Source organism: Delphinapterus leucas, chromosome 1, assembly GCF_059928025.1.
Source record: "Delphinapterus leucas isolate spDelLeu-1000000601 "Yukka" chromosome 1, BTC_Dleu_Yukka2, whole genome shotgun sequence".
Taxonomy (NCBI): domain Eukaryota; kingdom Metazoa; phylum Chordata; class Mammalia; order Artiodactyla; family Monodontidae; genus Delphinapterus; species Delphinapterus leucas.
This window is the reverse complement of record NC_143129.1, coordinates 20,768,190-20,781,778: the sequence shown is the minus strand read 5'-3', so window position 1 is coordinate 20,781,778 and position 13,589 is coordinate 20,768,190. Positions and strand designations below refer to the sequence as shown.

General features: G+C 37.7%; 1 protein-coding gene across 1 annotated transcript in view; it reads left to right on the top strand.

The window, feature by feature from the left end:
• Positions 1–13,589, top strand: part of USH2A (usherin) — a 777,251-nt gene that overhangs the window by 154,867 nt on the left and 608,795 nt on the right. The window contains exons 12-13 of the mRNA XM_022579226.3: positions 1,171–1,812; positions 13,202–13,385. Coding sequence (XP_022434934.3) covers positions 1,171–1,812; positions 13,202–13,385 — 826 coding nt within the window. The remainder of the gene's footprint in view (positions 1–1,170; positions 1,813–13,201; positions 13,386–13,589) is intronic.

Sequence of the window (13,589 nt, the reverse complement as noted above, 5' to 3'; positions counted from 1 at the left end):
TAAAGAACTTGCCTTCCATTGGAGTTCTTGAATTTTTATCCATATATATACATATATATTAGGCGTTTCCTTCCAGTTTAGGAAATGCTTTTCTGCATATGGTTTCCTGAGTGTGTTTTTGACTGTTATTTCATGACTAATTTTTTTTAATGCTATTATAGCTTGAAATAGATGTTTCAATGGATTCAACTTCACATAGTCACTTATTTAAATTCATGGATATGTGAAGACTAGCTAAAGAAAGTATTTTGCCTCTCAACATTTACTATTCAATTTTTTTTATTCCTTTCCCTTGTAACACTTTTTTGAAACAAAAGAAAGTTGTCAGATTTAAGTGTAGGTGATAAAACATTTTTCTCTGTATGTAAAATGTATATATGTTTGTACTCCTTTAAGTAGGAGTAATGTAAACAGCAGAATTTACTTAGTGTTTAAAGAGGTATGCTCTGAATCACACAATATGACAAGCGATGTGATTGCTTTATGAGCCGAGGAGAGCATAATTTATATTAATTGAAAATGATAAAATATAGGAGTGTATAAAAGCATTGAGATACAGTTGCTCTGGATAACTTTTATTTATATTAATTATTTAATTGTGTGAGATTCAGAAGTGAGTATGTGTACTGTTCTCACAAAAATAGTTATAGCTTAACATTTATTAAACATTTTGGGAGGATGCTGATTTCTAGGAAAATAACTTATGTGGTAATATGCAGCTCTTCTGTATGGCTTTGAAAATGTATTTCACTCTCAACTTTTAAATGAACATACTTTGTTACTATGACATAACTAAGAATAATGGTTTTAATATAGTTAAATAATTTTAAAATAATAGTTCTGATATTTGTTAAAGAGGAAGAGAGTTCCAGTGTGTGCAACAGAAGCAATATTTGCATTAAGCATTTCTCCTTGCATTAAGTAATGAATAAAATTGTATAGAGCACATTGCAAAAATAAAGTGGTACGTGAGTGCAAGTTAAGTATTGCCATTGTATTTTGAGTATATGATCAGCCCCTCTTTGGCATTACTTGTGAAAAAAACACTCAGCGTTTTATTGTGCCTGTGTTAAATGTGGACAGTAGCATTGTTTGCACTATAGCTATCTTGAAAGCTTGAATGAGGTTGTTTTCACATCTTTACCTTTTTAAACACATTTTTCTCTTTAGGGCTTAGATGTGATCATTGCGATTTTGGATTTAAATTTCTCCAAAGTGTTAATGACGATGGCTGTGAGCCCTGCCAGTGTAACCTCCACGGCTCAGTGAACAAACTCTGCAATCCTCTTTCTGGGCAGTGTGAGTGCAAACCAGAAGTCAAAGGACTTCAGTGTGATACCTGCAGAGAACACTTTTATGGACTGGACACCACCGGTTGTAAGGCCTGTGACTGCAACGTAGCTGGGTCCCGGTCTGGGACCGTCTGTGATGCTCGGACAGGACAGTGCATCTGTAATCCCAATATTGGAGGGAGACGATGCAGTGAATGTTTGGAGGGATACTTCTCCCTACAGCGAAACAATTCTTTCCTCTGTCTGCCTTGTAACTGTGATAGGACTGGGACAGTAAATGGCTCTCTGCTGTGTGACAAATCAACAGGACAGTGTCTCTGCAAATTAGGAGTAACAGGTCTTCGCTGTAACCGGTGTGAGCCTCACAGGTATCATCTGACCGTTGGCAATTTTCAAGGCTGCCAGATGTGTGAGTGTGACCCCTGGGGGACGTTACCTGGGACCATTTGTGACCCAATCAGTGGCCAGTGCGTGTGTTTGCCGCGTCGTCAAGGAAGAAGGTGTACTCAGTGTCAACCAGGTAAGAGAGAAATGTGTTACGTTTTCAGTACTCGAAGGTTTTCTTTTTATCCCGTATCAGGTGAGTCCTCTTTGCTTCTCTGTCAGGACTTCTAAAACATCAATCTCCAACACCTTTGTTGCATTTATATCATTATCTAATGAGATGTAACTAGTTTATTTAAGATTATGTGGCATGTTTGTGTTGCTGTATTTGAGAGTGACCCTTTAGATGAATGCCAGTCAATCAGACATTTCATAACTGAGACTTTTATTTAATTTCTCAACTTGAAGGAAATCCCCTTTTAACAACTGAAAAAAAATAAGAAAAGCAAGAATACGTTTTATATTCTAGAGAAAGAGAAACTTGAGTTGATCATCCACACAGTGCCAAATATTCAGATGATGAACTGGTTTTCTGAATAAAAGCTGACCAAGTGTTTTTACTAAATGAGCTATATGTTCTGGCATCAAACAGAAACGTCTAAAATAATTTTAAATGCCATTAAATTAGTAAAATAGGCTACTGTTTAGTCCTACTGTACCCATCTTTCCAGGTTTCCCAGTTGGAAGAAAGATGGACCCTATCCATAACTTTCTCCTTGACTTTATATGATTTAACTAAAGCAATGTTCTTCCTTTATAAAACATTCATCGTGATGTTACGATAAATATAAATATCGGTTGTTTAACAGCTGTACTAATTGTTGTCCTGTCTAGCAATATCAGCTCTGAGTTATCTGAACCTGTGAAAATGAGGGTGATGCAAATTCGAAAGGGTGATTTGCCTGCCAGGGAAGGGTAGGACTAAAGTCTTGTTTTGCATAACAAGGAATTCAGCTTAGTAGAATTGAACCAAACCTCTCCCTTGGCATTGGTCAGTGTGACAAGTAAATCCAAAGAGACAGAAAAGAAATGATGAATGGTTAATTCTCTTTGAGATAAAATATCAGAAAAAAATTTGAACTAGCTTCAACATACATGGAGGCTATATTATCAGTGAATGTCCCATAAAACCTTACATGGAGCAACACAGTCAGGACTCAGGAACTAGAAAACTCTCATTGGTATATATTCATTCATTCATTCCCACCCTCCGTCTCTTTCTGCAGAAGGGCACTCTGCTTCTCTCTTCCTCTCTACGTGGTTATATAGCCACCCCTGTCTCCTGAGTTTGCTTACAGCTCTAGTTGCAGCTATACAGAGAGACATTAGCTGCTTCTTGGTTACAATTCCAAGAGTGAGATTCTAATTGACTCAGTTTTGTCGGGGTGGCCGTGTCTGAGCCAATTCACTGTGGCCAGTGGTGTCAGGATCACATAACATAAGCATGGCTTCTAGGGACCACTCCTTCAGGTAGGAGCAAGGTGGTAAGTGTCCCAGAAAACAGGAAGATCATTGGGTGTTGACAGCTGCAACGTACTGCGTTCTTTCAGCTTCAGATTTATCCTTCCAAATTTGCAATCAATTACTATTTTTTATATCCTAAGATGACTTTTTTCACTATTTATTAATATCTCTAATTTTGGAAAGTAAGTAGTCAGTTTCCTGCACAAATAACCATGATGTATATAACCTACTTTGTAAATAAACCAGCAAAAATTAATAGAGCAAATGTTATATGCCTTTGAGTCGTTATCCATGGTTAAAATTTATTGAGTGTTTCATTCTGACCTAGAATATAGCTATGCCACGGAACTGGAGACCAGTGGGCTCAAATCAGAACAGGAGGACCAGGAGTGGAAAAAAGAAACTGATATATTGCTTGGGTAGGGTTCTATTGGAGAGTTTTGATTCCTAGAAATATCTAAGAGATTCCTAGAAAACTAAGCAGAGGCAGATTTTTCAAGAAAGGAAATATAATCAAGCATATTATAGGGTATAACTGTGAAATAGATTTATGTAGTCGTAATAAGATAATCTCTGAAAAGTGATTTAACCAACTAAGGGGATTATTGAGGAGGAGGTAGAAAGAGCTAAATATTCATTTTCTATAGTAGAAAGACAGTAGTCTAAATTTTAAGAGATGAGATGTAACAATACATGCATGTTATTCAGAAATCGAGAAATGAAAGCCAGAAGAAACATCTATAGGAGTTGAAGGTGATTGCTCTAGGCAGGGAAGTTCCTGGGAGAAGGATGAAGCAGCAGGCTGCCACTTTACATTCTGAGTCTTTAAGTTCTATTTGATTTTAAAAACCATCTGCGTGTAAATTTTGATAGAAATAAAAATTGAAAAATTATTGGAAAAATCATAATTCTCATGGTCTCCTGACCCCTTTCTCTTGGGGATTTATGTGGTAGAGTGTTGTTTTTTTAGGAGGATAATTTCTTAGTAGCTATTTGCCTAAGTACAGATGACACAAAACTCCTCTCCAAAGGTGTATGGCAAACTGTCCTCTCTTTTAAGGAGGATATAGAATGGGGACCATCACTGTTAGTGAAAATAATTATCATATTTAAAGTTACCGTGTATTTTATTTACTAGTGCAGTTGTCTTATTTCCTTTGAGTTTTGATATCTTGACAGTAAGGATTATATTATGCAGCTTACATAGCCACAATATTGATGTAATCCCTTGTATATTGCATGCAGTCAGTAAGTGGTTTGTTTAATTGAAATGAGAAATAATCAGGAGTTTTAACAGAGACATCTGTATTAGGTAGGGTTCTCCAGAGAAAAAGAACCAATAGGAGATGTCTGTGTGTATATACATACATATATATATGTGTATTTTTTTTCCACTGAATATACTAGTCCATGGGAGGATCTGAACTCCTGACCCTCCTGTTCTGATTTAAGCCTGTTGATCTATAGTTCTGTCGCATGCTGTATCCTAGGTCTTACCTTTGCAGCTGTACTGAAGATTTCCTTCACATCTCCTGTGGTGGATCCCCTGTCTCCTGAGTCCTATGTGTTCTTTTTTCTTGATTTATTTGTGTATTTGGTAGAGCAAATGCTCCAGTAGCTTCTGAAAGGGAGTACAGGGAGGAAAGTGATTTTTTTCTTTAGAATTTTGAACACCTGAAATTATCTTTATTCCATACTCATAGCTGTTTGAAATTGTACCATTATATAGAATCCTTTTCACTCAATAAATTTATTTCACCATTATCTTCTAGCAGTACCAACTAGATTCTTGTTTCTTTCATTTTTTTTTTACATTCCAGAAGCTTTACCATTTCTATATCCCTCATTTCAGAAAATTTCATGATGAGATGCTTTTTTGATAAATACTTTCGCTGGTAATTCAGTGGGGCATTTTGTCTGTAGATTAATGTTCTTATGTTTTGGGAAAATCTATAAAACACCTTCATAGCAACATCTAGACCAGTGTTTGACTGAACAATTGGACAACAAATCTAGCCAAGTTGACCCACAAAATTAACCATCACAGGTACCCTTTCATATAATCCCCCTGTTCACTGTAGCACTTCATCCCTGTACCTGTTGAGTACAGACCCCCTCTGGCATAATTTCTAAAGAGAAAACTCATTTTCTTTTCCCAAAATGTGAGAGGGAAAACCTTCTGTTTGGGGAAAGTCACACCTGCCTTCAGAAATCTCTGAAGCCTTCAGTTTCACTTTTTTCCCAGAGTTATGAAAACCTGCGTCAATTAGCTTATGGTTGGCCTGTCCCCCTGCAAGTGCTTGGCTTTTACTTGTAGACATTTGTCCTGAGTGACAATTTCCTCTTCTGTTCTTTTTTTTTCCTTTTATTTAATATTTTAGACTTAGAAGGGAAAAATTGTCCAATCAACCAAGCTTAACTGAAAATGTTACCCTAGTATTTTCTGGGTTTAATCTTTTCAGATCAAATCCTTGCAGTCGAGCTTGAGTTTTCCCATAATTCTTGTCTCTTCTATCAAAATCAATCTTGTTGGTTTCACATATATCCAGGATTTGACCACTTCTCACCCGCCTCACTTACCCATCTTGGTCCAAGCCGTGGTCACGTTTCTCCTGGACTTTCCCAATAGCTGCGTGAACTCCCTGTTTCTCCTCTTTATCCTTCTCCAACATGCAGGCAAAGTGATGTGTTCAGACTTCGGTCAGATCATACCACCGTACCCTGCACTGGCTCTCCATCATTGTAAGGAAACAGCAAAGTTGATGGACTCTAATGGCCCCCATGATCTGTAATGCCCATGACCTCCGTGACTTCATTTCCAGACATAGGTTGTTCCTCTCCAGCCTACAAGTCTCATTGCTTTTCTCAGGTTGTTCAGTGCTCTATACCAGGGCATGGAGCACATCACCATAGTGGGGGGTCCATATATATTTCCTGAACTAGTGAATGACTTACACTGAAGAATATCTCAATGCCCTTCTCCTCTTTTTAGGCATGGGCATAGTGCAAGCCTGTGAGTGTTTCTTTAGCTACACATAGGGAGGATATGGCATTCTACCTTGCAAGGGAGGAAAGACACTAGTGGCCTAAGGACCTGATGCATTTTTTGGACAGCACAAGGTATTCTGTACACATATGCATAGCCTATGGAAAAGTCAAAGTGTGTTTGTGGACCTCTTTTTTGTTTCTTCTTTTTTTTTCTGTTCTGCATTGTTCTAGCTTCAGAAACTACTTTGAATTTTGTTTTCTGGGTTTTATCGTCTCTGCCCTTGAAACTTAGATTGAAAAAAAGAAACCTCGATCCTGAAGTATCTTTATTATAAACGGATGCTTCATGGTAGCCAGCCTGGCAATGGGCACATTAAAATGCACTGCTGCAATCGGAAGCTTTCTTTCTACTTCTTTAAACACATCTGAGAGAACTAGATTATATCCTACGGGGGGAACACCACACCGATGTGTGCGAGCATCGAGCCGCGGAGGGAGCAGTACGGATAGTGGTGGTGAACGAAGGAGCCGAAGGACTCCAGCCTGCCTTTTTCATCCGTGATTGTAAATATCACTGACCATCCTAGACGAGTACACATGGACTCTTGTCCTACTTTCGTAAAAAGCATTATTAAGGAAGGTGCATATAATGAAACCTCATGTATTATTAACTTAACCTTACTAGGAATGTACAAGGAATAAGCTTAATTCAACGAAAATTTATAGGCAATTTGTTAAAGCAGCAGTGCACATTAGAAGGTACATTAGAGCCACATTGGTTTTAATATGCCATTCAATAACTCGAAAAGAGGTTAAGAATGCTGCTTAACCTCCATTAAGTATTTTAAAAATGCTTTAATTTAAAATTATTTGGAGTGTGTGTACATATATGGATGGACACATACCTACACTCATAAATAGAGCACTGAATATGTTTTCCCGGTTCGTTTTTTCAGGACTGGATGACCTCATAACATTTGGCAGCAGGCACTTAATCAGAGGCCGGGCGGAGAAAGGCAGGGAACGGTGTCAAGGCGTCCCCAGCCAGTGACCCACCCTTGTCCTTGAGAACTAGAGGCAGAGAGGGTTTATTGAGGATCCTGCAGCTTTGGAATAAAATAAAGGCTAATTTATAATGAAAACAGCTTCACATGACATATTTCGCGCTAATAGGACAATTCCTCATGCTTCCCTCTGGTATTTACTTTGGGTTTGCTTTTATAACTCATACAGACCATTAGAAAATAAAGTATCTTGTTTCATTAAGAAGTGTATCATATTTGTCAAGAAATGAACTCATCAACCAGCATTGCATGCAAGACCCTGCCAATGGAATTGGAATTAGATGGCTGATACTCCATTAAAAATCAGTGCATCAAAATTGAGATCCGATTATGACACATGCCCCAGTGTTCGGTGAAACGGCTTTTCCAGATTAGCATGTTTTTCACAGAAGGACCACAGAGTAAGAGCCTTTTCCTTAATAAACCACCAGGAAAGAATCTTGTCATAGGAAATACGGATCACAATCCTACTCACATTTGGGGGAAAAAAAAAAAAAAGGGTACTGACAGGTCATTACCTAAATTTTAGGAAAATCCCACTTTCATTGAAAACTGCCTAGTAAAAATTACAATGATGATAATAATATTTACCAAGTGTATACTGTATGCCAGACCCTGGAATAGTGTTTTATCTAAAAAAATTCCATTTAATATGCACACTATTTCTATGATGGAAGGACCAGTATTATTTCCTTCGGGGAAATGCAGTCTCATTAAGTAGAAGGGCCATTTACACATCCAAGTCCATCTGACCCCAGAATCTGCACTCTGAAAGAGTGAAACTCTTATTCTGAATAACTCTTTATTTGTTATAAACATTCACTTAACAAATATTTGAGGGTGGGTTGAAATAAGACTCTTACAAGTGTCTGTAACCTCCCCCCGATGCTCAAACTCATCTCAACCCATGTTTCTCGCTACTGCTTCAGGTCCTGGGATATTTCATTTGTTGTGCTGAATCTGAATAATAGTTACAAAATAAAAATGAACAGAGCTGTGAGCAGCTACAGTGATCAAGTAATGGAGAGCCGACCGAGAGGTCTAGAAGTGGGCTTACTCCACGGACAAAGTTAGAGAAGTGTTTGAGATGTTTGCCATGGCATAGGACAGAGACTTTAGAGCATGCATCTGAAAAGTATTGAGGCTGAGAAAAGTGAGAGCAAAGAAGAAGTTTTGCTATGGATTATGCATATACATGTGTATCTGTGCACTGTAATCTCTAAGACATAATCAGAGCGGTGCTTCTTTATATTCATTGTTGTTATTGGATTTGATTCTTAGAGAATATACTTATGAAGGCTCCTCATGGATACTCAAATAGGAAAACCAGGTTTTTTATAAAGCAGAAAGTCCGATAGAATAATTTCCCTTATATAAGCATCTTATTCTATCCTTCATTCTACGAACTGGAGACATATTTTTGGAGTGATATTTTCTTTCTGAAGCCCTGTTCCATCCGTTGATCTGGCAAGGATTACATTTTGAATTTATCGTGCTTATCCATATACATTTCCTACTAATCCTCCCTGATACCCTACCTCTTCTAACCACTCTCATGACTCACAGATTTATGTTTACCATTTTCTTTTCAGTATTAGAGATATCATCTGATCATTGTAAAGAGTAACAGATATCCTCCCATCCGTCTACTCATCCATCCTTTCAGCCATCTATCCATTTCCTTCATATATCCATTTTTTTCAATTAACGTCTATTGAATAAATTACTATACACCAGAGCCTGTGCTGCTGTAAGATATACAACCGGAAATATATTAAGGCATTACAGTTTAGTAGGGGAAACTGACTCGTGCAAATATAACGTACTTGTAATAAGTGCAGTGTTAGAAATGCACAAGATAGAGAAGTAGTAAAATGAAGGGACTGATTACTTCTTGAAGGCTGGGAGACATAAAGAACTTAGTAGTGTTTCCTGAGCTGGGTCTTAAAAACAAATAAGATTCGGCAAGGTATTCAAACAGGGGAAGCAGTCCAGGAAGAAGCAATAGGAGGAGGAGGGCATTTAAAATACATCTAAACTAGTCGAAAACGAGTTTTTCAAATGTTTAAAGAGAAATGATAGCTTGAGATGAATAATCATATTTATTTAGCATTTGTTAACATTTGGTCAAATCTATGAATAATAATTTTAGCATGATTTTTATACAAAACCATCAAATGGAGGAAAATTGTTATTTTAATTTGAAAATTAGCATCATCTCCTACACTTCATTTTGAAAAGATTGACTTGCGAAACCATTTCTCAAATAGTCTTTTGTTGCCTGGGGTAGGTGAGCCACAAATTCCTCCCTAGACTTTTCTCTTAACATGGTGTCCATTCTCTGGTTGAAGATGAGAATTGTTTCTTCTAAATGGCTCATAATTAGTGCTTAGCCTCAGCTCTGCCCTCCTTTTCTGAATAAGGCCTAGAGGTTAAACTTGTTTTCTCGCTCCCATTTCCAGACCTCAGCAAAGCCTAGTTGTTCACGGTCCTCAGGAGGGACATTGCTAGGAAATGGGCTCTTCTTTTATGCCCAGGGCAGGTACTCTGCTGTGCAAATAGCCACTATAGGAGAGGATACCAGCTGCCTGGCTAATAACTTTGAACTCTAAGGATGCTGTAAGCCTTCTCCTGGATAAAGCAATACTCTTTTATGATATGGGTGACTTTTTGCGTTAGCTGTATAACACATTGTTTCCCACATGAGACTTGTCTGGTCTGGGACTGGAGTTAGAAAGAAAACTGGAGAAAAGAAGAAACTTTAGTGGGCTGATTTGGGGGTGTGAGCGCTCAGCCCTGCATAATGGAAGGTAATACCTTTGTCCTGATGACCGTGCTTTAAACTGTGGTACAAAATCACCCATGGAAAGAAATCTCCAAAAGACCAGTTAAAATGATGCAGACACGTACTTGGGGAAGATGAAGTGGACCTAATGGAAGGAGATCAGAAATCTACTGAGTTTAAAAAAAAAAAAAAGAAAGAAATTAAGGTCAGTTATCTTTAAGCTACACTCAGGAGCTGAAGTTTAAGTGGGAGGGAAGTTCTAACTACAGAACTACTTCTGTAGTTAGGAGTCATAAAAGGAGAGGTAATGGTCTGGAATTAGGCACATTCAAGTAAGGCAGGAAGTAATCGTTGAGCAGGAAAGTACCTGAGTCATCCTGATCAGAGCTGCTTAAAAATAGGACAGCTGAAAAACTGGTGGGATTAACCTTTATAATCATGCTGCTGAGAGGAGGGGGGGAATTAATCCTAAAACAAATTCCAACGTAGTCTTTTCCTTGAAGCCCTAACCTCCAGGCTGCAGCCTCCCTGGCTGCTTTAATACCTTTCTTGTTCTTCTCTGCTGATACCTCTGATTTTTCTGTGCCCTTCTTTAGTCTCCAAAACTTGGGCAACCCAATCTTCTGCACCAAAATCTACACTCCTGGTCTTTACAGATTCATCTAACAAACCATTTTTTGGTAAAAATCCTTCCTAGCTGTTCTAGATTTCTCTGTGGCTTGAACCTATTGCAAAAAGTCCAAATTAATTCTACTTCTAAGTGTCTGTGCTAATGGGGAATTTATCCAAATTGGAGAGCTGTTAGTACATGAATGATGCCATCATCATGAACCTTAAGGACCTAGGTACCTTCACACAAGGGAAAATACATAGAATCCCAGCCACAATGGTCTTGAGTCTAAAATAGAAGCCTTCTACGTTTGTGATTTTGATCACATGGTGAGTCAGATAGGAAACTATGTAATAACTGTCAGGGCCATACTCTATTTCTGGCAACACATATAAAGCAAATTGCTGTTGGTGAATGCAAAGAAGCAAAGGGCAGAATCTCGTTGCAAATTACTATCAAAAATGATAGTCTTATTTCTCTCCAATTGAATGGCACAGATTTTGAGCTTCTTTCTTTTCATTTTACTCCTCCTGAAACTTTTTAAGAGAGAATATGCAGGGCCTAGGAGAAGAATAACAAATTAATTGTTGATAGCTGTAAAAGAATGGCTTGTTCTCAACTAGAGCCTCAAATGAATTTTACAGTGGTCCAATTACTTCTGGTTTTTCCCCTAAAGAATAGATACCACATAGTGCTTCCCTTTGTGCTCACGCTTTTTCTCTCTTTCATATCACTGATATTTTATAAATGTAAGTTAGTGATCCTGACAACTATACAACTTATTTTCGTTCGCCAGAGCTTCATTCATTGTTTCAATAAAATTCCTTGTAACATTGTGCACACGCTTGTGTGTGTATATATGTGAATATGCGTATATATGTGTATATACATGTACATGCACAAACACATATCACACAACACCCAGAACCATTTCTCCCTCATATGCCTACTTCATCATCCAAATGTCCAATGCATTTCTAATTTTATAACTGTTGATTTCCACCTTCTGGGTCCAAGCAATTTTAAGTAACTGGAAGATATTTTTGAATCATATTTTATTTCCCTTCTTTTTCTATAAGAAAAAATACAGATTTTATAATTAATCTAAATTCTGTTTTTGTCTTTTTTTTTTAATATAGTACTTGTTGGTATCAATGCCTACCTAATAATTTGTGAATTCCAGTGTTCGAGTGCCTCCTTTGTGGCAAGCACTGTATTGGATGCTGGGTAGACAATGATGAATTAATCAGATGAGGTTCCTGCCTTCAGGGTGGTTACAGTCTGGTGGAACTGAGATTAATTGTAATTTTCCTCAGCACTCTATAGGAAATAGAATGCTGTGAAACTAACAGGCATACCTGAACTAGCCCAGAATAGGTTACTGGAGGAAGAGTCACAAGACCTGATATGTATAGAGTGAGCTAAGCAGAAAAGGTGGGCCCACATCATTTCAGCAGACAGAACTGCCCATGAAAAGCATTTAGGCATCAAGAACAGAATGAAGTATGACTGGGGCAGATGGGATGAGCTGTAAAATGAAGCTAGGGAGATAGGCAGGACCTTACTGGATGGTTGGAAGCTGTGCTAGGATTTATTTTTTTCCTAAAGGGAATAGGAAGTTATGAAGTAATTTTAAACAGAGGAATGAGGTGTTCAATATACACGCTGAAAAAGATGGTTCCAGCTACACTATGAAGAATAGATTGGAGGAGGACAAGAGGGACGCTAGGGGGTGAGACAGCCTCTGTGGTTGAGATGCCTGGGTTTGAATCTGCTATTTGTCAACTCTATCATTTTAGGGAAGTTTGTTAACCTTCCTAACCTTCAGTTGCCTAATTTATGTAATGGACATAATAATGCCTGAATTATTAACATTGCTAACAGTGAGAACTAAATGAGACAGTGAATATAAAGCTTTTATCATAGCCTCTGGTACATAGTGTTAACTATAGAAAACTTGGTAGTGACTTTAACCAGGGAGGTGGCAGTGGGGATGGAGAGTAGAAGATTTAAAATTCTTAGAAGGCAGTATTCATAGGACTTGGTAATTTGCTATATGTAGGGGCACAGGGAAGTGAAGGACTCAAGAGTTGCCAGTTTTAGCAAAATATAGGATGCTCAATTAAATTTGAATTTCAAATGATAATTTTTTGATACAAGCAAATATCACATGGGACATACTTTTACTAAAATAATCATTGATTAGCAGAAATTCAAATTTAACTGGGCATCCTGTATTTTATCAGGCTATCCTACCAAAGATGTCTCAGAGTTCCAGCTGAAGCAACTGAAGCAATAGATGCTGGTGCTATTTGCTGAAACAGAGATGATTAGAGGAGGGACCAGTCTTTAGTGGAAAGATCATGAAATAGGTTTTACATCCACTGAATCGTAGGTGCCAGGAAGACACCCAGTTACAACGTCAATTATTTACTCAGCTTTTCTTTGGCCATAATTGACATACTGATAAAGAACGGCTACAGCCACGTTTGTACAGGGACTTAGATAGTGCCGTGTTAGAGCGCTCTGTTTTTCAGTGTAATCAAAATGTTATTTTTTAAAGAAAAGACTGGGTAGAAAGTATAATAAAAACTTTTCATTGCTTCATTTCCAGGTTTTTATATTTCTCCAGGCAATGCCACTGGCTGCCTGCCATGTTCATGCCACAAGACTGGTGCAGTTAATCACATCTGTAATAGCTGGACTGGTCAGTGTGTTTGCCAAGATAATTCCATTGCCGGGCAAAGTTGTGACCATTGTAAAGACCTTTACTTTGGATTTGACCCTCTAGCTGGAAGGTGAGTGTTTATAAGAATTAATAATTAAATGTTTTCACTAAATTATATTTGTAATTACTTTTTTTTTTTTTTTTTTTTTTACTAACAGTGATTTTTTGGCAGTATCTTCTGTAAAAAGGAATATTTTCTGTCCCCCTTAGTCTGTGGATATATTCTTTTATGCATTGATGTCTGCATTTATTAAACATAATAGTAATCTTTGCA